The sequence below is a fragment of the Mauremys mutica genome, chromosome 3 (genome assembly GCF_020497125.1).
Source record: "Mauremys mutica isolate MM-2020 ecotype Southern chromosome 3, ASM2049712v1, whole genome shotgun sequence".
NCBI classification, from domain to species: domain Eukaryota; kingdom Metazoa; phylum Chordata; order Testudines; family Geoemydidae; genus Mauremys; species Mauremys mutica.
In genome coordinates this window covers 68,026,437-68,053,049 of record NC_059074.1, presented here as the reverse complement: position 1 = coordinate 68,053,049, position 26,613 = coordinate 68,026,437, and the positions used below count along the sequence as shown (strand labels likewise).

The following is a 26,613-nucleotide window of genomic DNA, read 5'->3' as shown; positions in this document are numbered from 1 at the left end:
CAGTTTGGAAACTCAAGATGATGGAAACTTACTTCTAGATGAAGGCAGCTCACAGCATCAGACTGATATGGAAGTGGAGATGTATTCACCTTCAGAGACATATGCAGAAATTGAAGTAAGTGAAGTAGAAGGAAGAAAGGATGAGGAAGTTTCAAACAAATTACAGTATGGGGACTCAGCTTCATGGCCCAGATGTGATGACAGTGTGCAGCAAATTCTCGTGGAACATGGACCCGAACAAGTTCATGAATTTCTCTTCCCTCAGGATGGAAATAAAAGAAAATTCTCTGCTCAGCATTTTACAAGAGGAAACTCATTAAGGGGGAAGAAATTCATCGAAACTGGTTACAATATTCAGTGTCGAAGGACTCTGTGTTTTGCTTTGCTGCAAGTTGTTTAGAAATTAAGCAATTGGTACATTATTTACTGAAAATGGTCCGAAGGACTGGAAAAACATATCAATTCTCTCTTCACATGAAAGTAGTACAGAACATTTGGAATCTTTTCAAAATTGGAAAGAACTTGAATTATGATTGAAAAAAAGGAAAAACTATAGATGAAGAAAATATATGTGTGATCAAGGAAAAAGAAGAATATTGGCAACAAATATTAGAATGTTTGATTGCTTTAGTGAGAGTTCTCGCTGGGGAAAATTTAGCATTCTGCAGCCGCTGTGGAAATGAAAAATTATACGGAATTATATGGAAACTTTAAAATTTGTTGAATACCTACATTTGTTTGATCCAGTCATGAAGGCGCATCTATGGAAAATAACTGATCCTGAAACACAGGTTCATTATTTAGGAAAAAATATGCAGAATGACCTGATTCAAATCCTAGCAAATGCCATTAAAAAGAAAATTGTAGAGGCTGCCCATTCTGCAAAATACTTTTCAGTAATACTGGACTGTACACCAGATGTGAGTCATGTTGAACAAATGACAATGATCATTCATTTTGTGGATATGGAAAAGTCTGCAGATGAAGATAATGTTGAAGTGCTCATAAAGGAACATTTTTTGGGTTTCGTATCACTGAAAGAGACCACTGGAGCATTTATAACTGAAACTATTCTACAAGAGCTTGAAACAATGTCATCATCTGTTGAAAACTTACGTGGCCAAGGCTATGATAATGGGAGTAATATGAAGGGTAAAGACAATGGTGTGCAAAGGAGAATGATGGAAATCAATCCTAGGGCCTTTTTCATTCCTTGCAGTGCACATTCTCTGAATTTGGTTGTCAATGAGACTGCTAGATGCTGTTTGGAGGCAAGCAGTTTCTTTGACCTGGTGCAACGTGTTTATGTGTTTTTTCTCAGGCTCAACACGCCTTTGAGAGATTCTGACTCACCATGTGACTTCTCTAACTGTGAAACCACTTAGTCAGACAAGATGGGAGAGTCACATTGATGCTTTGAAGCCTCTTTGCTATGAACTTGGAAACATTTATGATCCCCTAATTGAAATTTCTGATGATACTACCTTTACTGGATCATCTGGCAATACGGCACGTTCAGATGCAGAAGCTCTTGCAAATGACCTTTCCAAGTTCAAATTTGTGATTTTACTCATTTTGTAGTATAATATCCTTTTCAAGATTAACCTCACTAGTAAGCAGCTTCAGGAAAAGAACTTGAATATACATTCTGCTATTAAAAAACTGCAGGAAACTAAAAACATTCTGGAGGAATTCAGAAGTGATGAAGGGTTCGAAAGAACACTGGTAGATTCTCTCGAGCTTGCTGAAGAAATAGACTTTCTGACAGAATTTGAACCAGAGCCAGTTTGCATTTTGCAAAAGAAACAGCAGTTTTTGTAGGAAGGACGAGACACACTCATTCAGAACCCAAAACAAAGGTTCAAAGTGAATTTCTACTTTGCAGTCCTTGATACTGCTGTTCACTCGGTTGATGAAAGATTTAAACAGTTGCAGCAGCTAGAGTCAATATTTGGCTTTCTATATGATATCCACAGCTTGCAAAAGAAAACAGCAAAACAGATTAGATAATTTTGTATAACACTGGAGTCGGCATTGACTAATGAAAATTCAAAAGACATTGATGCTACAGATTTATGTAGTGAGCTTCAGGCTTTTTGAAGATGACTTAAGAAACATTCCACTCCTGAAGAAGTACTGAAGTTTGTTTGTGAAAATAAACTCCGACAGTTTTCCAAACATTTTTATAGCTCTACACATTCTTTTAACTTTGCCAGTTTCCATAGCTAGTGGGGAACGTAGCTTCTCAAAGTTAAAATTGATAAAAACATATCTACGTTCAACAATGGTGCAAGAGAGACTTGTTGGACTTGCTACTATGTCAACAGAGCATGAAATAGCTGGAAAACTGGATCTAAAAGAACTAGTGACTGAATTTTCAAAACTTAAAGCAAGAAAAATCATGTTTTAAGAGCACAGAGTGTTATTTATTCAGAATGTTTTGTAAATACAGGTTAAAGTTCATTGAAGAGTTTTCTTATTTCTTTCTATATTGGATGTGGTGGTAATGGCAGTTAAAGCAGGATAGTGTAATGGATGATTTTGGATTTATAATAATAAAAAATATAATTAACATTTTTAATGCATTTTTATTTGAAATTGGACTGAAATATCATCTAGCTGTCATGTACAAATCTATTCTGAAAATTTTGTGTCTCTATTTTATTTGATCTCAGAAACATTGGTTGGACAGACAAACGGACAACCCGAATAATTAAGCCTCTGTTTAAAAAAAAACGCTTAAAAACATTAAAAGGAAAAACAGGGAAAAATGTTTCCCAGTTTACCAAAAACCTCAGCCTAGATCTGCCCTTGGGGTTGGGGGTGGGGTGCCAATTGCATGGTTCGCCATGGTCACCAATTGCTGGCAGCTAGTCTAGGGCCACCCCTGTCTGGGAGCTGAAGGGAGGGGCTGCTGAGGGTAAGAGGATGTGTGTACCTGGGGGGGCATGACTCAAGCTGGGAGGGGCATTCCTTTAAATTGTGCCCCCCACTCTCAGCAGGCACCAGTTGTCTCTGGGAGAAGCCCCTAGCCCCACCACCCTGCCACAGGGCAGAAGCCCTGAGCCTCCCCCCACCCCCAGTCTGGTAGGCAGAGAATGGGGGGGTGGGGGCTCAATGAACCGCACTTTAACTGTAAAAGAGCTGCATGTGGCTCATGAGCCACAGTTTGCCCACCCCTGGTCTATGGGGAGACCAGGCACCTAACTCAAGCTTTGTGGACTCCAGTGATTTTTTAAGTTCCTAAAAGTTTGGTATTGCAACACTCAACATCACAACACCTACATCCCTCAGTGCCTCTGAAAATCAAGAGACTTATTTGAGTGCCTAATTGGATTTAGGTGTGTAACTTCAGACAACCACATTTTGAAAATGTTGGGCTTGGAGTCTGGGATTTATAGGATGGGATGTTATATTGGGGGCACCCCGTGTGGATTTTTATGCAAAAATGTGATACAAAATTGTGCAGTTTTTTCTCTTTGGCATTTTGGTGAGCTCATGTAGGCTTATCTGAGTTAATAATTATTGCTTGTTACATCCCACTATGATAATTGCCAAGCACAAGTAGAAAGGAAAATGGACCATTTGTTTTTTTATATATATATATATATATAGATTCATAGACTCTAGGACTGGAAGGGACCTCGAGATGTCATCGAGTCCAGTCCCCTGCCCTCATGGCAGGACCAAATACTGTCTCGACCATCCCTGATAGACATTTATCTAACCTACTCTTAAATATCTCCAGAGATAGAGATTCCACAACCTCCCCAGGCAATTTATTCCAGTGTTTAACTACCCTGACAGGAACTTTTTCCTAATGTCCAGCCTAAATCTCCCTTACTACAGTTTAAGCCCATTGCTTCTTGTTCTATCATTAGAGGCTAAGGTGAACAAGTTTTCTCCCTCCTCCTGATGAGACCCTTTTAGATACCTGAAAACTGCTATCATGTCCCCTCTCAGTCTCCTCTTTTCCAAACTAAACAAACCCAATTCTTTCAGCCTTCCTTCGTAGGTCATGTTCTCAAGACCTTTAATCATTCTTGTTGCTCTTCTCTGGACCCTCTCCAATTTCTCCACACCTTTCTTGAAATGCGGTGCCCAGAACTGGACACAATACTCCAGTTGAGGCCTAACCAGCGCAGAGTAGAGCAGAAGAATGACTTCTCGTGTCTTGCTCACAACACACCTGTTAATGCATCCCAGAATCACGTTTGCTTTTTTTGCAACAGCATCACACTGTTAACTCATATTTAGCTTGTGGTCCACTATAACCCCTAGATCCCTTTCTGCCATACTCCTTCCTAGACAGTCTCTTCCCATTCTGTATGGGTGAAACTGATTGTTCCTTCCTAAGTGGAGCACTTTGCATTTGTCTTTATTAAACTTCATCCAGTTTACCTCAGACCATTTCTCCAATTTGTCCAGATCATTTTGAATTATGACCCTGTCCTCCAAAGCAGTTGCAATCCCTCCCAGTTTGGTATCATCTGCAAACTTAATAAGTGTACTTTCTATGCCAACATCTAAGTCATTGATGAAGATATTGAACAGAGACGGTCCCAAAACAGACCCCTGCGGAACCCCACTTGTTATACCTTTCCAGCAGGATTGGGAACCATTAATAACTACTCTCTGAGTACAGTCATCCAGCCAGTTATGCACCCACCTTATAGTAGCCCCATCTAAATTGTATTTGCCTAGTTTATCGATAAGAATATCATGCGAGACCGTATCAAATGCCTTACTAAAGTCTAGGTATGCCACATCCACCGCTTCTCCCTTATCCACAAGACTCGTTATCCTATCAAAGAAAGCTATCAGATTGGTTAGACACAATTTGTTCTTTACAAATCCGTGCTGGCTATTCCCTATAACCTTACCACCTTCCAAGTGTTTGCAGATGATTTCCTTAATTACTTGCTCCATTATCTTCCCTGGCACAGAAGTTAAACTAATTGGTTGTAGTTTCCTGGGTTGTTTTTATTTCTCTTTTTATAGATGGGCACTATATTTGCCCTTTTCCAGTCTTCTGGAATCTCTCCCGTCTCCCATGATTTTCCAAAGATAATAGCTAGAGGCTCAGATACCTCCTCTATTAGCTCCTTGAGTATTCTAGGATGCATTTCATCCAGCCCTGGTGACTTGCAGGCATCTAACTTTTCTAAGTGATTTTTAACTTGTTCTTTTTTTATTTTATCTTCTAAACCTACCCCCTTCCAGAAAGCATTCACTATGTTAGGCATTCCTTCAGACTTCTCAGTGAAGACCGAAACAAAGAAGTCATTAAGCATCTCTGCCATTTCCAAGTTTCCTGTTACTGTTTCTCCCTCCTCACTGAGCAGTGGGCCAACCCTGTCCTTGGTCTTCCTCTTGCTTCTAATGTATTGATAAAAAAAAGTCCCTTTATTCCCATAGCTAGTTTGAGCTCATTTTGTGCCTTTGCCTTTCTAATCTTGCCCCTGCATTCCTGTGTTGTTTGCCTATATTCATCTTTTGTAATCTGACCAAATAATATAAAAAAGTTTCCATTTTTTATATGACTCCTTTTTATTTTTTAGATCATGCAAGATCTTGTGGTTAAGCCAAGGTGGTCTTTTGCCACATTTTCTATCTTTCCTACCCAGCGGAAGAGCTTGCTTTTGGGCCTTTAATAGTGTCCCTTTGAAAAACTGCCAACTCTCCACAGTTGTTTTTCCCCTCAGTCTTGATTCCCATGGGACCTTACCTATCAGCTCTCTGAGCTTACCAAAATCTGCCTTCCTGAAATCCATAGTCTCTATTTTGCTGTACTCCCTTCTACCCTTCCTTAGAATAGCTATCTCATAGAACTGGAAGGGACCCCAAAGGGTCATTGAGTCCAGCCCCCTGCCTTCACTAGCAGGACCAAGTACTGATTTTGCCCCAGATCCCTAAATGGCCCCCTCAAGGATTAAAGTCACAATCCTGGGTTTAGCAGGCCAATGCTCAAACCACTGAGCTATTCCTCCCCCCAGGCTGTTCTTATCTACTAATTTCCTTTCTTTAATTAATCATGTGTTGACAGCCATAACCATACTCTTCTTAGAAACTGGCTCAGTAAAAATCTGGTCAGATGGATAATTACCTAATTTTTGTATTTGTAACCCTTCTGCCCCTCTGAGTTGGCAGCAACAAGGGCCGGGTTCAGTATCCAGGGGTTCCGTTTCAATAACACAATGCAAAACCGGCTCGAGCTCCCACCCAGTGACCTGGGACAATTACATACCACCCCACCGGGCTCCTCTAGGAGGCAATACTTCCCCACTCGCAAGCACAGAGTCCGAGTGTAGCAAAATCCTTTTAATAAAGGAGGGAAACAATGCGGCATCACGTTGGAGAGACACCACAAACAGGACTATACACAAACCATAAAAAAACCCACCTCCAAGTACATTTGGCACTGTCCTTTCCCCCTTAGGGTCTTAAGTCCATCACCCCAAAGTCCAACAACCCAAAAGTCTCTATCTCTGGTCAGTGCCTCCCCAGGGTTCAAAAGTTTATCTGCAAAGTTTTACCCCCCCCAGCCTGGGTGGAAATGGGGGGGGGCACACACAGGGTGTTAAGGGGCACCTTACGTGGGCCAGGGCTGACTGCTCCGCCTCTCCGTGGAGTTCTGCTGCAGCCTTCACCACAACTGGCTCCACTCCACCAGCTGTGCCGCTCCTCCAGCCGACCTGTGAACCGCATCAGCCGTCCCCACAAACCGCTCCACACTGCTCACTGTTCCATGGGTTGCTCCAACGTGCTGCAGACTGCTCCACTCTGCCAGCCACTTAGCGATAGATCTTCAGGCTCCCCCACTAGTTAACACAGCACTCCGTGACCTCAGCTTAATAAGCTTAGCTCTTTTAGTGATTTCAGCTCTTAGTGGTTTCAGCTTGTAGTAGGGAAGCCCAGGTGCTGGTGCACCATTGGCCCAATGTGAATTCAGGTCAGCAGCCTCTAGATAGACTCCTAAAGGATTTAAAATTAGCTCTGCTCTTCAACAGTGGAAAGAGGAGAATATGCAATGGGTGTTCCAGGCCCTCAGACAGGGCCCATACCATCAAGTACACACACCAGTCCCAACCTCTTTCAATTCATTGGGTTTTGGAACCCATGTCCCTTGTCTAGCAAGTACTATTTAATGTAGGTTGAGTCATTTCTGTCATAAAGCAGTCTCATAGTTCCTCATTCACATAATTAGGGTGACAGCACTTTTTTTCCTTCCTGCCCCAATAACAAAGAAATTGGGGATCCCAGCTGCCAAAATAACCATCCCATGCTGCCGTGGGCTATTGCAATGCAAATCTTTGTCACTCCTTGAAATTCTTTCCACACTCCCCATAATTCACCACCAGATGTCAGGGTAGAGCTCATCCTGACTCTGCTTACATCTTGTTAATGTAAAAAGTAGCATGTTTAAACTTTCTGATTCTGGGAAGAGTGTACCAAGATGGCAGCTGTAGCCCCAACTACAATAGAACCGCTCTGGATTTGCCTCCCTCCCCCCATGATTGAGAGGAGGAAAAGGCTAGTGTGATGATTATCAGTTATGAGGAGTCAGCGAAAACAAATGATTAAGAATGCAAGAAGAAATTTTTCCATCCCTGACTTTTTTCAAATTAATTTGAAACATTAATGTTGCATTAACTTATTTTTTTCCGATGTTTCCCTTATTTCCATTTTTTTAAAAGAAAGAAAACCCCTGGCTGTGGCACTTAGGAGTTGTGTAATTAAGTTTTACATTCCTCCAGAGCAGGGGCGGGCAAACTTTTTGGCCTGAGGGTCGCATCTGGGTATGGAAATTGTATGGTGGACCATGAATGCCTGGTGGGGGAGGGGGACTCTATGGTGGGAGCTCTGTAAGGGATATTACCAAGGTGGGAGGAGGGGGGACTCATGGGGTGTGGCATGGGGGGGGGCTCTACATGGGCAGCACCAGGGATGACTTTGGGACCGTATCAGGCACTGCCGCAGGCGGAGGCACCCTAGCTGGGACTCTGGGCAGTTTCAAGGCTCTCAAGGGTAGGGCCATAGGAGACTTGGAGAGGGTTGGGCGCACTGCCATGTGTGGGGGTGGGGGGCTGCTGCCTAGGGGCAGGGTTCCAAACCTGGAAACAGCGTGGTGAAATCACACCTGCGCAGTGTGGCTCTCCATGCCGGAAGATGATGCTTATCAAGGGACTTGTGAGTCCGGGGCTGGGACACACCGGGCAGGCGGAGCAGGGCAAGCCCCCAATCCCGCTCTCTGGTGTGAGCTCGAGGGCCAGATAAAAATGTCTGATGGGCCGGAAGCGACCCATAGTTTGCCCACCCCTGCTTCAGGGTGTTGTAGATGTTTTATGCTACCAACAGTCCTAACAGAAATTTTGTATCATGTTTATGTATAAGCAAATCTTGAATAGTTTACAACATAACGGTGGTCAGTTACTTTAGTGTTGGGGTCATCTAGATATTTAGATAGATAGAAAAAAAATCAAATTTAACCAAGTGATTATTCCTCATTAAGAACAAGACTCTCGTGCAATCTGAAATTTTTAAATTAAGTTACTTTTGAGTTATGGATGCAGGTTCCAGTAGATCAGGGGTTCTCAAACTGGGAGTCAGGACCCCTCAGGGGGTTGTGAGGTTATTACATGGGAGGTCGTGAGGTGTCAGCCTCCACCCCAAACACCTCTTTGCCTCCAGCATTTATAATGGTGCTAAATATATTAAAAAGTATTTTTAATTTATAAGGAGGCGGGGGCACACTCAGAGGCTTGCTATCTGAAAGGGGTCACCAGTACAAATGTTTGAAAACCACTGCACTAGAGCCATATGTGGGTGTATCTGGTTTAATATACAGGAAACTGAGTTTTGACTGCCAGAATTTCCTACTTATCATTTTGTCAAGAAATGAAAGAGCAGAGGTTTAAGCTATCAAACCTAGTGGATTTCCTAAGATCCAGAGAGCTCTTAGATGATCCATGGAATCCCTATAAAACCTCAAAGCCACTCTGCTGGTGCAATGCTGCCACAGACTGATTGTCTCACAGATGTGCAGTAAGGAAGGGGAGCCTGGGTGATAAAAACTGCCTTAAGAAATGTAATGTTAACTCTCAGTTGGACATCCTCAGAGTCTGCAGGAAGAATATAACAAAGAGCAACAGTTCCTGGTCCTAACCCTAAAATCCCCCAAACCAATGACCCAGTAGAGCTACACCAGAGGAGAATTCTGCACAGTTCCCCGGGATAGGAGGAGCATGTAGCAGAGCTGGTACTCCTCTCTTCAGTAACCCCTGTCCAGGATTCACTTCGCTTTCACTACTTCAAATATTGCCTTTAATCTTTTTTTTAACTAAGAAAAAGTGTATTTTGTTCACTGGAAAGTGGCTGAATGGATTTTCCTCACGCTTCAAAAAAGTGTCTTTGGGCTAATATCAAGCATATGAAACTGCAGCTCAAAAGTTTTTGAGGCAGGAGGTTATTATAATGGAAGTAGAGGGTCATCTACATTTACCATTTGTAGGAGAGAAGATGAATATATCCTGCCTAAGCTTGGTGCATTAATTAATATGTAATGATTATTTTTCCTTTACCTACAGGGACTCATGTTGAATGCAGTGAACAGAAATTGATTTATTTTTCAGCATTACTTACTGGAAGTGCTGATCTGCATTTGCAGTAAATCTCACACTGATCCCGTCTTTACATTCCGTTGTCATTATCTGTTGCTTCCTTTTTTGTATCCCTGTGTTCAAGTCTCTTTCTGAATGGCAGGATAAAATCTGCTTGTCCTGGGGTTAGCTTAGGAAATGTAATATCAATGTAGTTTTGAAAAGATTGTCTTGTTTCTTCTATTTCAGCTTCCAGGTTGTCTTTCCAAGCTGTCATGCTTTCCAGCTGTTGGGTAAGAATCTGTACCTGAGCTTCTGTCTCTCTCAGGCTGGTCGTCACTTCTCCATATATGGCCTGATGTGTTTTCTCTGCTTCTTTGAGCTGTTTTTCAGCCTCGTCTTGATTCTCTTTTTGAGTAATGTCCAAGGCAACACTCATTTCATAAAGTTTTTCTTTTTTTAATTGATCCAGGTTCTTCTGATGTATTTTGTTAGCCAATATCCCAGCTTCCTGGAGTTGCTCTGTGTACTTTCTGTTAAAAAGTTAATTGATTTGTAAAGTAACGTTGATAGGTTTAATACATTATTAATGATTATTAAAGATTACTTAAAGTTTATTCACCGTACAATTATAAAGTTTCTGATTTTGTTACAAATATAAGTGACGTTATAACATGAAATAAAATTACGACAGGACTAAAACAGGATAACAGGAAGACTGTAGGGCCAGATCCACTGATACTGTAAATCAGCATAGCTCCACTGGCTTAAATGGAGCTATACTGATTTACACCAGTGGAAGATCAGTTCCAATATGTATACCAAATGGTATTATTTTAATGGTGCATGTGTCAAGGTGAAAAGTGTTACAATACTCAAAATAAATGTTAAATTAAACAAATAAGGTGTGGGGAGAGGAGGGGAACGAACATGAAAAATCAGTTTTGTATTCTGTATTTTAACTTTAAATAATTTTTTTTATAGTGCTGTTCCAAATTGGAATGTTTCCCTGAATTGAGGCTAAACATTGATTTGTAGCCTGGAAATGTACTTCTAATTTTTGTTTAAGTTTTATCAAACACACCTGTGTTCAGTACAACTACTAAAATAAGGCAAGAAAATATATAAAATATATAACAGTGCCCAAACACAATGGATGCAATTCAGCGAAGCTGGCTCAGGGAAATATAAAGGGTATTCCCATGGTGTGCTCAGCATCAGCCAAGTCCATTGTGCCAAAGGGGAAATCCTCCCAGCTGTTCCACGTTGAGGAGGACTTTTAATTTTCACCAGGTCCCAAAGGAACTCAGCTGACAGGAGAATCAGAAGATACCAGCTAAGATGATGTAGTAGTCTTATCTGTGGAAAAAGGACTGCAGGACTAGGCCCTGTTTTCATTGTGAGAATGAAAACATTACATAATATGTCAACTCAGTGTGGATCTATTCTGAAAAATGGCTGTTTAAAAAGGGAACATTCTTACCCAACAGATCTGCTCTCTGAGTTTTTAGAATTACTTCTGACATTAGTGACAAAAGTACATCTTACTACTCTCTAATCTTATGGGAGGGGGAAAAGGATATTGCTAGGTATCAAACACTGTTAACATAATTAACTAAATTCCACTTGTAGGGCCAGCTGTTGTCCTCAATTTAACCTGTAAAATCCCATTGCAATTAAATGAAGACAATGGGTTTTATACATTTTAAGTGAGGGCAGAATTTGACCTTCTAAATCTTTATTTCTGGTGATGACACATAAAGAACAAAGCTTGACTTTCAGGTCCCAGGTTAAGTTTGTGGTGCTGGCAATTAGAAAAAAAAATGTTGCTTCTAACCTAAGTAAATATGATGTGAAATTGTGAAATGCAATAAGCCTGAAAGCCCACAATGCTAATTTCAATCACTTTTCAGAGTAAAGTCACCTTTTGAATTTCAGGTATGAAATATTTTTAAAAGATACTGATCTGTTTCTTGAAAGTCTGGGAATGATCAACGTTGATGTACTCAAGTCTTGTTTCTTTAGTTACATGTTTCAGTATACTTTGTATGAATTCCATAGGTAGAATTCTAGTTAGGATATCAGTGCTTAGAAGATGAAGATGGGTGTAGGGTGACCAGACGTCCCAATTTTATAGGGACAGTCCCGATATTTGAGGCTTTTTCTTATAGAGAAGCCTATTACCCCCCACCCCCTGTCCCAATTTTTCACACTTCCTGTCTGGTCACCCTAGATGGGTGCCACAGAAAACCTTTAGGATATTTTGCTTACTGTTGGTGTATGCATTTTTGCTTATTGTTATAAAAATGGATGAACAGTTAAACTTTAGAAAATGGCAAGAATACTTTTGCTGCTTGGCCATTGCTTGGGATGCTGTCTGCCTCTCCTGTTTTCTGGCATCAGCTACAGCGTGCATCTTTTCCAAAGCACACTCCATCAGGATGCGCTGAAGTTTGTGAGCCATGCGCTGCTCTGCAGCTTCAGATTCCCTCTTCAGCTCATCTTCCAGGTACCGCTGCATCTCTCTCTTAATTTTTATCACTGCTTCCTTAAGAAACATTTAAAGTAGATTTAAATAGTGAATAAAAATTTATTGTTCAATCCCTGTCCCACTCAGTGCAAGACACATTCTTTTGACCTTCCTTCTCTAACATCAACACACAACAAAACACTCCAGTGCACACACTTCTCCCACTGGGGAGAGAATGTGACACAGATGATGGTCCTGTTGCTTAATGCACTATTGGAAAGACCTCAGATACTTCAGTGGTAGAAAAACCGATAGTATAAAATGCTGTAGAAGCTTAATTGCTGTTTGTAGTTTTCTTCCTTTGTATTTATATTTGTGTTTGCATCTTTTATCAGATATTCCAGCATGCAAATTAAGCATGTTGTTAAATCTATACAATAAAACATGATAATTTGCATGCTCAGTTTAGAGGTATATGTATAGATAGATACACATACACACATAAAGTAATATACTTCTAATTATTTTTATTTTTTAAATTTAGGCTCCAGTTCAGCAAACCATTTAAACACTTGCTTAGCTTTGGTATCAAAGAAATTTAAGAATGTGCTGAAAGTTAATCCCATCTTTAACTGCTGTGCTGAATAGAAATTGCCTTAAGCAGGTGCTTAAAGTTAAGCATGTGCTCAAGCAGTTTGCTGAACTGGGGACTTAATAGGGCATCTATCACAAAACAACTAAGTTTCATACAATAAAAAGGAAAGTATAGCATGCTAAAAACCAACCAGAAAGAACTAGCTAACCCAAGTATCTGATCAGACAGAACCAAATAATCTGGCATAAGGAAAAATGCAGTGATCCTCAAAGCAAGCTACCCCATCAAACAACATGACACAATTCCCAACTGATACAAAACAATAGCAATGTACAAGCACAAATAGAACATCTTTAAACAAATAGTATGACAATGTATTGTTGAGAAGGTAATTCAGTTCCATAGTTGGACATTTCTACAGTAAAATATTTGGCATATTAAAAATGGAAGCAAGTGACTCCAAACCTTTAGTTTCTTTTCATGCTTTTTTTTTAGGTCTTCTAAAAAACTGTTGTGTTCAGCTGTTGCCTGATCAAGGGCTTGTTCCACTGCATCTTCTTTTTCCACTTTAGCCTTAAAAAAAAAAATCATAGCCCGACTGCTTAGCTAAAGATCTGTTTACATAGTATTCTGACTTGGATCAGAGATTATTGTAATCAATAGCTTTATTGTTTTTCATTAAAAAATTAGAGCCAGATCAATCTATATAGAGGTGATAACATATGTGGTGATTCTGGCTATTTGACAAAATTGTTACATTGATCTTTGGAAAATTGCCGGTACAGCGATCAATATTAAAAAGTGGGCATTTGCTAACACTGTACCATACAATGGCATTGAGATACCACCGTTTTGTTACCTATTATAAGCATAGCGGGCAACTCTGGATCTCACATAGCACTGTGTGGAAAAGGATTGGCAAATGTTGATATTTTAGTAGTGATCACAGTGTGTTTCAGAGACAAAATTTTGATGTAACATTTGTTTAAATTCTTCATAATGTTAAAAATGTGCCTTGCTGAGATTAGATTTGGCAAGTTGGTCAATTGACTGATAAAATAATGTCAGTTGACTGTTCAGTTCACTGCTTATTGTTTGACCATGGTCAAATATTCCAGCAAGAATATATAGGCGGAGGCTGACCTTTTTGATTGTATCATGGTGCCATCTATTAGCAAACTTACTTAAAGGTCTTAATCACTCATTTTACTATATGCTAATGCCACCTGTTGGGGAAAAGATGAACTAACTGAAAGATGAGCATCTTGATTGGCTGGTATCTTCTAGAACAAATATTGTTTGTATGTATATCTTTAGTTGTATACCAGGCTATCAGTGTACATGGTGGCTTACAAAGCACATTAAACAAGTTAAAAGACACAGTCCCTGCCCCGAAAGAGCTTGCAATTTAAACTGACTAGACAAACATATGGAAATTAACTCAGAAGGGAGTAGGGGTGGGAGAGGAGGGTTTACAGTCATTAAACCTCCTCCCCCAACACAAAGAGAAAACATGGACAGCCATTAAGTTACCTGAAGAGATGACCTGCTGCCTACCTAGCATAAGTGCATTTAAAAATGACTTTTTTCTTTTATGGTTGCTATGTGTTTGTTTTATTTCATTTTTATTTTCTTTTGTAACTGTTCAGTCTTGAAGACCATTCACATTTAAGTGCTAACCTAACATTGCTGAACTTCATTGTGTTTTGCATTTTTTCTGAGTTAAAATAACTCAGTTAAGTAATTTGGGGTTTTTTGTAGGTAGGCATAAGTATCTAAGGCTAAGCTTATTGGAGCCCATAAAGTCTTACTCTTATCTGTTACTGTTGTATTAAATTAATGCTTTAAAATATTTTACCACTTTTGACATTTTTTGACAAAATTTGACCAGTAAGTTGACTGGTTATTTTTGGATGGTCAAATGCCCAAGTTAGTTGAGCTTGATAGCTAGAAGATCATATTCATGTGCAAATTTGTGCATACAGAACCTGCTCTTAGTTACACTGGCGTCAATGGGAGTTCTGCTATTCATTGTGTGCCAGATTTGGTACTTATGCAACAACAACTGTACAATTATTATTGTCTGTTACATAAACAAGCATTGATAATTGTTTAAAAATAAATGTAGTATTAAAAAGTTATTTAACTTGTGGACTGCATGTTCTTTCCAGTATTTCTAGATTTAAAGTAAAAAATGAACAGGCAGATGAAGATGAACTGATATTAACTCTCACTTCAAACATAGATGGCACCTGACTCTTGCTTTTGGGGTGGCTGAGAGTGAGCACCAGGAGCTCCTGAGAAGTAGGAGAGGGCCACCCGTGGCCAGATCATGGCCCCACCCTCTGCTCTGCCCTGAGGCCCCAGTCCTGCTCAGTCTTCTCCCCATGAGGCTCCTCCTGAACTAGGGGGGTTCTGGAACAATTTGCATAGCAGGGGTGCTGAGTGCCATTGAACCAAACTGTAAACCCTTCATATAATGGAAACCATTTCAAGCCATGGAGTGTGGCAGCACCCCCCACACTCTTAGTTCCAGCACCTATGTCCTACATGCCACTTCTGCTCTGCCCTGAGGCCCCACTCCTGCTTGGCCTCTTCCCCTGAGGTTCTGCCCCCACTCCACCTCTTCCCACCCCTGCTCCACCTCTTCCCCTAAGGCCCACCTCTGCCTGCTTCTCTGCGCCCCCTCCCTTGAGGCCCCCTGCCTGCTGCATGCTCCTCTCTGCCCCCTCCTTCAACGCTCCTTTCTGCCCTTCCTGCCTTAAGGGCGAGCGATGAGGCAAGAGGGGGTGTAGAGGAGTGAGCAGAGGGTGGGGCCTTGGGGGAAGAGGTGGAACGGGGGCAGGAAGAGTAGGTGCAGGGGAACACCCATGGGGGAAGAGGCCAAGCAGGGCAGGGCCTCTGGGCAGAGCATGGGCGGGCCATGGTCTGGGCACCGGTGGCCCCCCACTTCTCGGGAGCTTCCAGCGACAGCGCTCCAAAGGCGCCGGGTGGGCACGCCTCCAAAGGGAGGTGCGCCGCATCGGGCATTTTTTGCCCCATTTGGGGAGGCTTAGCTCGCCAAGCCTCTTATATCTGCCGCCCATCAGCTCAAAGGCATTTGTCCACAATTTGCATGCTACAACACAGATTCCATAATTATAAATGTTAATTTCAATGATAGTAGTGTAACTTAATTTACCTGAAACCATAGTTCGGCTTTAATTTTTTCAATCCGTTCTTTTACTTCTAATTCCTTTTTTTCACATTGTTCTTGTTGAAGATCTGCCCCGAGCTCTATATTCAACAGAAATGGATCATGTACATGTTATGAGTATAAAGAAACTGTAAACAGTCTCCTGCCCATTAGCTTGATTTGATATTTTAAAAAATAAAAAAGATACACAATGTGAATTCTCACTGCAGACAGTATTTATAATGTAAATATTGTTAATACAGTGTCTTAAGTGTATGTATTGCTTTAAAAACAAGGACTCTGCTCAAGGAGCATACAGTCTAGGGACCTGATTTTCTGAGGTGCTGTGGACCCACAGCTCCCATTGATTGATGGCTATTTGGTGACCTATATGAAATAAATTTGGTGGTCTTAGTCTGTTTCCTAGCAAACAAATGTTGACTTCACCCAGTCTACCACAACGGCTGGCACTAATTCTCTCCATTGTTAGTCCACACCAGGGGTTGGCAACCTTTCAGAAGTGGTGTGCCGAGTCTTCATTTATTCACTCTAATGTAAGGTTTTGTGTGCCAGTAATATATTTTAACATTTTTAGAAGGTCTCTTTCTATAAATCTATAATATATAACTAAACTATGGTTATATGTAAAGTAAATAAGGTTTTTAAAATGTTTAAGAAGCTTCATTTAAAATTAAATTAAAATGCAGAGCCCCCTGGACCGGTGGCCAGGACCTGGGCAGTGTGAGTGCCACTGAAAATCAGCTCGCGTGCTGCCTTCGGCACGCGTGCCATAGGTTGCCTACCCCTGGTCCACACAGTAGAAATAAGTGCTGAGTAGGCATTTGGACTAAACTGCCATCTCAATCCAGAAGTTAATTTCTTCAAAACAGAATTAAGGCATATTGATAGGGCAGTTTGGAGAGTCGACACTGTTGCTACAAATGTTGTATCCATTTTGTGGATAATAGAAGCTGCCAACTCCAGGGTTGTCTAGCTCAGTACCTTTCAACAGTATCAGGTTCACTATAGCCATGCTAGTTTGGAACCATGTGTATCAATATGTGCACCAAGGGTAACAACCACTCTACCAGAAGGACACATATAGGCCAAATCTACCCAAGCCACATCTACACTATGGGGATTATATGGACATAGCTATGGTGCCATAGCTATGCCAGCATAACCCCACAGTGTAGACAGCCTACAGCGAGGGGCCAGTGATTCTGTCACTGTAGAAATGCCACCTCACCGAGCAACGCTGGATAGATTGAAAAATGCATTCTTCCATTCACCTAGCTGCATCTCCACCGAGGATTAGGTTGGCATAGCTATGGTACTCGGGTGGGGCGTGGGGGTTGATTTTTCACATCCCTGAGCACTACAGCTATGTTGACCTAAATTTTAAATGTAGATCAGACTTTAGGCAGGAAAAAAAACAACCCAAAACTATCATCAAACCTGGGACTGTTGATGTCTTAAAAGAGTAGTATGTAAGTACATAGGAGGCACATTTTCAGTTTAGTAAGGTATAGTTAATAAGAAATCATACTCTATGATGTAATTTGTAGTTTCTGACTTCTTTGGTGCGTCTATTCTCCATTAATTGAATTTCATACAAGATATCATTTTTTATACTGAGAATACTGAGTTTTGAAAATTATCTTATCTTTTTCTGGCCTATGTGGGGAAAAGCCCAACAGGGGCTACATGTCTGATATACTATGCTATAAAGAATAGTATAGTGTACTGAAACTTGCTACAAAGTGGCACGTTTTCATGACTGGCACATACATTAGGCATATAATTGCGCTCAACTAGCTGCGATAATAATTCTGTTAATAAGCTTCACATAAATATGAGTGTGAATCTATGAAGGCAGTATATACTAAGAACATGAGTGAATGACAAGTAACCGGCTTAGGCTATGGCTACACTTGCACTTCAAAGCACTGCCGCGGCAGTGCTGCCGCGGCAGCGCTTTGAAGCGCTAAGTGTAGTCAAAGCGCCAGCGCTGGGAGAGTGCTCTCCCAGCGCTGTCCGTACTCCACCTCCCTGTGGGGAATAACGTACAGTGCTGGGAGCCGCGCTCCCAGCGCTGGGGCTTTGACCACACTGGCGCTTTGCAGCGCTGCAATTTGCAGCGCTGGAGAGGGTGTGTTTTCACACCCTGCTGCAGCACTGCAAAGTTGCAAGTGTAGCCATGGCCTTAGAGAGAGACAAAGTGGGTGAGGTAATATCCTTTATTGGACCAACCTCTGTTGGTGAGAGAGACAAGCTTTCACACTCTTCTTCAGGTCTGTGAAACATATTGTCACAGCTAAATACAAGGTGGAACAGATGGTTTAGCATAAGTAGTTAACACATATTTCAAGGGACTATTCAAAGTGAAGTGGCCCGTTAACACACCTTCAGCCATCAGGGGCCGGGGAAGGAAGTGGTTGTTAGTGGGTTACAGATTGTTGTAATAAGCCAAAAAAATCCATTGTCTCTATTCAGTCCATGATTTTTATTGTCTAGCAAAGTTATGAATTTAAACGCCCAGGCTCATCTTTTGAAAGTATTGTGTATGTTTACTCTGAGGATAATAGGTCAGATATATAGAATGATTGCTTTGTGAAAAGCGTTCACCCACGGGTGATATGGTGTTTTTGGCTTTCATCATTTTTCTGTGTGACTTCATTTGAGAGCATAGTGATTGTCTGGTTTCACCCGTATAGCTGTTATTGGGACATTTACTGTACTGGATGAGGTACAGCACATGTTGTCATAGGCACGTGTAAGGACCATGGATCTTGAATGGTGCGTTGTGGGGGGTGTTGATCATTGCAGCAGTGGAGGTATGTCTGCAGGTTTTGCATCTGTTGTTCTGGTAGAGACTGATGCCACTTTGAGTTGGTGTGTCCTGGTCTATGGGGAGGTTGATTCTGATGGTGAGTGTGGCGAGGTTGGGGAGTTGTTTGAAGGCCAGAAGAGGCGGGTTCTGGAAAGATTTATTTCAGGATGGGGTCCCCCTAGAGTATGAGTTGTAGTTGTTTGATGATACTCCATAGGGGTTCCAGTATGAGGTGGTACGTGACAACTAAGGGTGTTTTAGGGCAGTCAGAGCGGGCTTTATTTCTATATTGAAACAGGTTCTCTTCGGGTATTTTGGTGGTCAGTTCCATGACATAATCTTCTTCTCTGGTGGTGTGTCCTTGTCTGGTGAAGGTAGTTTTGAGTGTGTTAAGATGTATAATTTGGACTTTCTCCTTGGAGTATGTTCTGTAGTATCTGAATGCCTAGCTGTAGATAGCAGATTTTGGGGCATTTGGGGTGATTACTGGATCAATGAAGGTAGGTGTGGTGATTTGTGGGTTTCTTGCATATAGTTGTCTGTAGGGTTCCATTGCTGAAGCTGATCGTGGTGTCCACCCATACAATATATTAAAAAGTAAAAGGGGGAAATAATCTAAAACAGGACATTTTAAAGAGGCTTCTAGTGTTTGTTATGTGGTCTATGTCAACTGTAAGCTTGTCTTCTAGGCAGGGCTGGCCTTACCATGAGGCGAACTGAGGTGGCCACCTCAGGTGCCAGACTAGGGGTGGGGGACGCCGCCACTAGGACCCAGAGTGTAGAAATTTGTGTCTGCTGTTGGTGCATATGTATTCTCTCAGCTCTAGATGCACAGAGATGGTGGAGTGCTGTGCTGGAGGAGGGCACAAGAGACATAACAGGCAGGCAGGAGAAAAAGTGAGAGGAAATAACAGAAAGCAGCAGGAGCTGAAGGGAGAGAGAGGAGGAGGAGCCTCTTATGTACCTCTCTAGCACCCCCAGGAGCCTGGACTGATTAACACCACCTTCCCAGAGAGCTTCCTGTTTCCTGCTGCTTCCCTGAACCCAGTTGAGGAGAACAGGGAGTCAACTGAAGTAGTAGGAGCCAGTTAGGCCCTTAAGATGCTGATATCTTCCCTCACTAAGGCTCTGCTACCAGCCTGCTTATTTTTGTCCCCTTCAACTGAGTGTTGAGCGCCACTATAACTGGCACAGATCAGCAGTCATGAGTGAAGGAAGAAAACGCCCCTCTGGGGCGCATTCAGAAAAAGACAGAAAGCAAAGGAAGCTTTTCTAGCTAAGCAGGAAGGAGCTCTCCTGAGATACATAGACACAAATGTTCACGGTGCCAGTGAGGATATGAGTGGTGAGGAGATGCCTGATCTTCCAGTTAGTCAGAGTGCAGGTGATTTGGGATACTGCAGCATCCATATCTCCATCTCAAATGGATGTAACCATGCACATTCCTGAAGAAAAGCGTAGATCAGAGAAGAGTGTGATGGAGGTGCAAGAAACAGCTGCTGCTGAGTTTAGTTCCTTAAGTCTACATGATCCAGGACTGTGGACCCACTTGAGCAGTAGCCTGAGGGACTTCCTTGTACCGCATGGGCCACTGCAAGTGAAAAACTTCGTGTTCCCCAAAGACAATGAAAATAGAAGTTTCTATCCAACACATTACTGGTGTGAAATCCCCAATGGTGACAAAGTGGAGAGGCCATTGCTTATGCACTCAAAAACCCAGAATGCTGCATACTGTTTTTGTTGCAAACTCTTCCACTCCAATGTTCCAGCCATCTTGGGTTCTACAGGAACAAAGGACTGGAAAACTCTGGCTAGAAATCTGGCATGCCATGAGAAGGCAGCAAATCACCAGAGAGCATTCCATAGGTGGAAAGAGCTTGAGATGAGACGAAGTTAAAGGAGTGAGAATGCTTGCTACCCAAAACCTAGCACTGCGTGGCACTTCAGATCAGCTGTATGTGCCAAACAATGCAAACTTCCTTAAAATTGTGGAGGTGATGGCTGAGTTTGATGCTGTACTCCAGGAGCATCTAAGAAGAGTCACCACCCAAGAAATGTACGCACACCACTACCTTGGAAAAACAATTCAAAATGAGATTATACAGTTACTGGCAACAAAAGTCAAACAGAAGATTGTGGCAGATATGAAGTCAGCAAGATACTACTCTGTTATTCTGGACTGCATACCTGACATCAGCCATATGGAACAAATGACTTTAACGGTGCGTTTTGTAACAACAACAGAACCTAGTGAAAATGTCCCTGCAATGGTGACTGTCAGAGCATTTTCTAGAATGTATTGACATTGATGATACTACAGGAGCTGGTATGACAAATGTGCTTCTTAAAAAGCTGGAAGATATTGGAATTGTGATAGCTGACATGAGAGGTCAGGGCTACGATAATGGTGCCAACATGAGAGGAAAGAACGGAGGAGTGCAGACGCGGATCCGAGAGTTAAACCCTTGAGGTTTTTTTGTCCCATGCAGTTCTCATTCACTGAACTTGGTGGTCAGTGATGCAGCATCAGCTTCTAGTGAGGCTGCTGAATTTTTTAACGTCATTCAAAGCATCTATGTATTTTTCTGTGCATCAGCTCATTGTTGGCAAATTTTGAAGCAATGTCTGGGAACATCCTCTCTGACCCTGAAACCACTGAGTGCCACACCATGGGAAAGACAAGTGTAGGCGATAAAGCCTATCAAATATAAAATTGGGAAGATAGATGGTGCCAGAGTTGCAATTATGGAGGATAATGCTATGACAGGAACTGTTACTGGGAGAACAGTGGCAGAGGGACATGGAATCATCAGAAACGTACATAACTTCAAATTTCTGTGTGGCTTAGTGTTGTGGCATGACATACTGTTTGAAATAAATGTTGTAAGCAAGAGACTTCAAGGGGTTGACCTTGATATATCTGGAGCAAGGGAACAACTGGACAAAGCAAACTCATACCTACAGTCTTACTGATCAGATGAGGGATTTCAAAACATTCTGAAGAGTGCACAGAAGTTGGCAGAGGAACTTCACACTGAAGCTATTTTCCCACCCATTCAAGAATACAAAAGTCACCAAAGAAGACATTTTCATTACGAGGCACGGGATAATCCCATAAGAGACCCCAAACAACAATTCAAAGTTGAATTCTTTAACCAGGTGCTAGATTGTGCAATACAGTCAGTTGAAGAATATTTCATGTAGCTCAAGGAACACAGCAGTATATTTGGGATGTTGTATGATATTCCAAAACTCCTCACTATACTTGAAGACATACATCAGCAATGCAGGGCACTAGAGACAGTGTTGACACATGATGACATGCACGATATTGATACGAGTGATTTAGGTGATGAACTGAAAGCCCTTTCAAGATACATTTCAGCAGGATCAACTCCAAAGGCTGTTCTGGAATATATGTGCACAAATAAGATGACCACCCTCTTTCCGAATGCTTTCCAAATGTTGCTCTGCGCATACTTCTAACACTTCCTGTAACAATTGCCAGTGGAGAACGCAACTTCTCCAAGCTGAAGCTAATAAAAATACATCGACGCTCCACAATGACACAGGAGAGGCTCAACAGAGCATGAGCTGGCCCAGACTGTGGACCTTCAGGAAGCAGTTCAAATCTTTGCAACCAAGAAGGCACAGAAAGCACCACTTTGATTATTCAAACAGATAAAAATGCCAGCGTTTACTATGCAGACAAGAAAAGTTACATTTCAGGCGTTTGAAAGTTAAGTGTTACTTAAAATTTTTGAACAAGGCATTTTAAATTGTTAGTTCTCCTTTACTGGAGTAGGTAGCAGAGCAATACCATGAGAGGAGTAGAACAGGAAGAAGGCAGAATTGAGACCTTTCAAAGTTTTGGCCCAAGCGAGGGGGCATGGGGATGTCATTTGAGCTCCCCGCCTCAGCTGCCAAAATGTTGTGGGCCGGCCCTGCTTCTAGGTGTTCTACAGCCCTGAGCACACTGTTGATGCTTCAAAGGTATTTTGAAAAGCAACTATCCCAAGCTCTAAGAGCTATTGAATAATGACTGAAACCTCTTTGGTAACTCACATTATCGAACATAGGCAGTGTGATTCACAATACTAATATCACTGATCAAAGATCCCTGCAATAGTTAGATATAGAAATTCTTATTTTATTGATTTACCTCAGACTCTTGCTATTAACATACTAATACTACCATACATTTTCTTTCCATTTTAAAATTATAATTGCAGTATAATAAAAAATCTGGCTATGACCTTAGAGATAGTTTATACAGTAAAAGTTTTGTTATCTGGCATGTTGGGAAAATTGGGGGTGCTGGGTAGTCAAAAATTCCAGTTAACCAAGAGTTATACTTATCAGTGGAATACCAATTTTCAAAGAGTTAAAATACAATAAAATGAATAAAGTATACAGGTACTCACCAATCCAATAGTAGTACTGCACTGCAGAGTGTTTGGTTTCTTGAAGCACTTAGGCATGTACAGGTAAAGTTTTCTATACAGTAGGTTATCTTATGAAACTACATATCACTATGAGCAGCACATGGCATATACCCAGATCACTAAAAATACACTTAACACTAAAACTATACTGATAATAATTTAATCTTTCTTTGATGAGTCAGAAGGCACTTCAGGATCTTGCAGTGCCTCAGGGTCATCATTATCAACATAAATTATCATTGTAGATGTAGAAGGTGTAGGAGATTGGGCTGAATCTGTACTGACCCTATGACACACACTAGAAGCTGCTTTTTTGAATAAATCCCTGATATCAGCTTGCTTAATTTTCTTCTGCCTCTTTTGCATAAAAGTAGAGTGCAGAATGTGCCATTGCATAACCTCCTGGGCACTAAAACATGGCTGCCTTTCTGCAAATTTAATTATTGTAACAAAAGCTGAAGCAGCCTTTCCACAAGTTATTTTGTCCTCTTCACGCAAATCATCTTCACTGTCTTTATCAGTGTCTTCATGGTCTTTATCAGTGTCTTTGAGTGTCAGCTTCAACCCACTCTTCTATCTCACTTTCATGAAGTTTGTTGATTGGGTGTGAAGAAGGAGTAGCCTTCAACATTTCAAGAATTTGTGCTAATGTATTTTTTCTAACTCTTATTTTAAAGCCTTCAAATTCATCTTCATTAGAAGATATTTCTGCAAACATAACACTAGACCACAATTTTATCTAAGCTCTTTAATGTTTCACTTTTAACAGAATTCCAGGCACAACCAACATTAAAAATTGCATCTTTTATGTTATCACGAGCTTGAAAGTCCTGTATAGTGCCTTCATGATTGATCAGCTTTCTCAGGAAATCTCTTTTGTAATAACATTTCATATTCTGGATAATGCCCTGGCCCATAGGTTGAATCAGTGCAGTAACATTGGCGGGCAAGAAGATGGTGACAATATTACCAGACACTAATTATTTCTTCAGAGTGAGCTCTACAATTGTTGAGCAATAGAATAGCTTTGCTATCTTCAGGTAAGCCTATTTTTCTAAAATGTTCTTTCACTGCAGGTACAAAAACAGGATGAAACCAATCATAAAAAAATTCTTTGTCCATCCATGAATTACCTTGTGCTTTGTAAACAATAGGTAAATGTGCAACACCTTTGAAAGCTCTAGGATGATTATATTTTCCAGTCGCCAAAAGTTTTATTCTATGCAAGCCTGCAGCATTAGCACATGTAAGAACAGTTAGTCTGTCTTTATTGTGCTAAAAACCAGCAGCACTAAATTCGCTTGCACCTGCTAGGGTAGAATTTGGCAAATATTGCCAAAATAGGCCAATTTCATCAGCATTATAAATTTGTTCAGGGGATAGATCATGTTCAGCAATTAAATTTCTAAAAAAATTCACAATATTTTTCTGCAATTTATGGTCAGCCAATTTTTGTTCACCGCATACATCTAGCTTTCTAATACCATGATGAAGTTTAAAACACAAAAGCCATCCTTCAGAAAATGAACATGGCTCAGTTAATTGCATTTGCTTATAAAAATCTTTTGCCTTTCAACGAGCATTGGACCGGCACCCTCCCATCGTTTCAATGAAAACCATTCATATAAAATACTGTCTAGCTTTTCTAATTTAGGTGTATGCAGAGTAGAGAGTTGTTCAACAGCTTTATTTGACTCACAACTAGCAAAAATTTGAGCAATTGTCCTTTCTGAGCCTTGATGTCGTATATCATCGACAAGTCAAAATTGTACTTTTGTATAAAAACATTCCTGTTCTTGCCCTTTTCAAGACATGTACAAATATCTATTTTCTCTTTTCATGGCAACACAACTCTCTTACACTTCTCTCCTTTGCTTTTCGCTGGTATTTTGGATGCCATAATGGTAGGGTGGCGTTGATATTTTGCGATAAACACAGGACTATACACCGAGTAATAAACCGACCGATCACAATGGTGGATACAAACAGAAAGAACAGCATTCGGCTCTTCTTGGCTAACTCAAGCGTAGTCCAGCTGCTCTTGGAAATACTTGGGTCCCGAATAGCTTCGGCATCGGTCCCAGTTACTAGATTGAAGACTTGTATTGGGAGATATTAGAAATGCTGGTTTCTAGAGCCTTTCCAGCTGGTAAAGTGCTAGATAACACAGCTTTTACTGCATAAGTATGCCAGAGTCCTGTCAGGAACTGTTGTTTCAGGGGCTTGTTTAGGCCCTGTACACAGTTCTGGTAGTAAAGTGTTTAATTGTTTTTTGAAGAGTTGTACCCAGCAAAGTAGTAACGTTGTTGTGGCTACAATCATTACACAGTTTCCTTAGCATGATTTCTATTTCTATTTCTTGTCTGTTTAGGGATTGATCTAAGGTCTATTGATGTCAAGGGAGAAATTCCTGTGGACTTTGCACTGAACCCTTGGAGAATGACAAACTAGGGCCCAGATCCTGAAACAGTAAATGTAAAAGCAGACTTCAGTTTTGTATTGTAACTTTGCCTTACTAAAGAGTTTTAAAAAAATCTTTGTCAAGCACGGTTCTTCTCAATCTCTTTAAACCTTACTTACAACTATTTTCAAATATACTCATATCTAGCTCTCTTTTTTTGCTCCATTGTGAGCAAATCTTTAATACTGTGAGAAGAATAGTTATTTGATCTGTAGTATTTGTACATATTCATGAATAAATACATGTATCCATCTCTGACCAACCAGGAAAGGCCATTGGAAGATGTGAATGTCAAGAATAGAGGCATGTATAAGCATTTTGAATATCCCCAATTAGAGAATTACAAATGAAGCATTCAGGAAACCAACTTACCTAATATATCCCGATGAGTGTAATACCGTGTTTTGTAAGGCTTATATTCCCGAATCCGTTCAAAAGTAGCAGGTGTAGGTGGTGGTGGTATTATTTTTGAGCATACAGCACAACAAACAAAGGAGCTCAAATCTGGATTCCTAATCATGGTTGTATAAAATATTCAAGGTGGTTACTAAAATGTCCAAACTGCCCTAATCCTTGCAGACAAAATCCTTACTGTTTCTACAGAAAACATGCAGTCCAGTTAAAAGATAAAATCATTCACCATTAGATGTCTAAAACATTTGCCTGCAGGTTAAGCACAAGTGGTGAGGAGCTCAATAACATAATGTGGACTGATGTTGGGAGAGGATTTATTAACTGACCTCCTACAGCCTTAAACCAACCTCATACCTAGCAACTGTTACTAGGCAGGACAAGATTTGCTCACAAAAGCATTTGTAGATACTGGGTAGTGTTAAGCAGCATCTCATCAATTTTTTTTTGTTTTATTACTTAAGGCATGGCAACAATTCCTCTCAAATCCAAGCAGTTTAAAGAGATTTAAAAAGTATTTAGCAATGGCTACTGTTTCAAATGTTTGGATCAGTATTTTCTGTTAAAGAGGTGAATGACTCATGTGTGGCATGGGGTATCAAAAAGTCTCCACTCAGGAAACCA

The 26,613-nt window shown here is 40.9% G+C and overlaps 1 protein-coding gene and 1 pseudogene across 1 annotated transcript; one reads left to right on the top strand and one right to left on the bottom strand.

Moving 5' to 3' along the window:
* The first annotated feature begins 701 nt into the window (after positions 1-701).
* On the top strand, positions 702-2,010 carry LOC123366643 (annotated as a pseudogene).
* Positions 2,011-9,662: 7,652 nt separating this feature from the next.
* C3H6orf163 (chromosome 3 C6orf163 homolog) lies at positions 9,663-26,350 on the bottom strand. The gene is made up of 5 exons (XM_045008974.1): positions 25,951-26,350; positions 15,846-15,940; positions 13,130-13,237; positions 11,945-12,147; positions 9,663-10,132 (listed from the first exon to the last, which is right to left on the bottom strand). The coding sequence occupies exons 1-5, from the start codon at positions 26,096-26,098 to the stop codon at positions 9,691-9,693; spliced, it is 996 nt and encodes a 331-aa protein (XP_044864909.1). The 5' UTR covers positions 26,099-26,350; the 3' UTR covers positions 9,663-9,690.
* Positions 26,351-26,613: the final 263 nt, after the last annotated feature.

Excerpts from the sequence above, each read along its gene's own strand:
- C3H6orf163 (XM_045008974.1), bottom strand. The coding sequence starts at position 26,098 with ATGATTAGGAATCCAGATTTGAGCTCCTTTGTTTGTTGTGCTGTATGC. Across the intron at positions 15,941-25,950 it reads CACTCATCGGGATATATTAG|AGCTCGGGGCAGATCTTCAA; the intron begins GTAAGTTGGTTT and ends TGTTGAATATAG. Across the intron at positions 13,238-15,845 it reads AAGCCGAACTATGGTTTCAG|GCTAAAGTGGAAAAAGAAGA; the intron begins GTAAATTAAGTT and ends TTTTTTTTTAAG.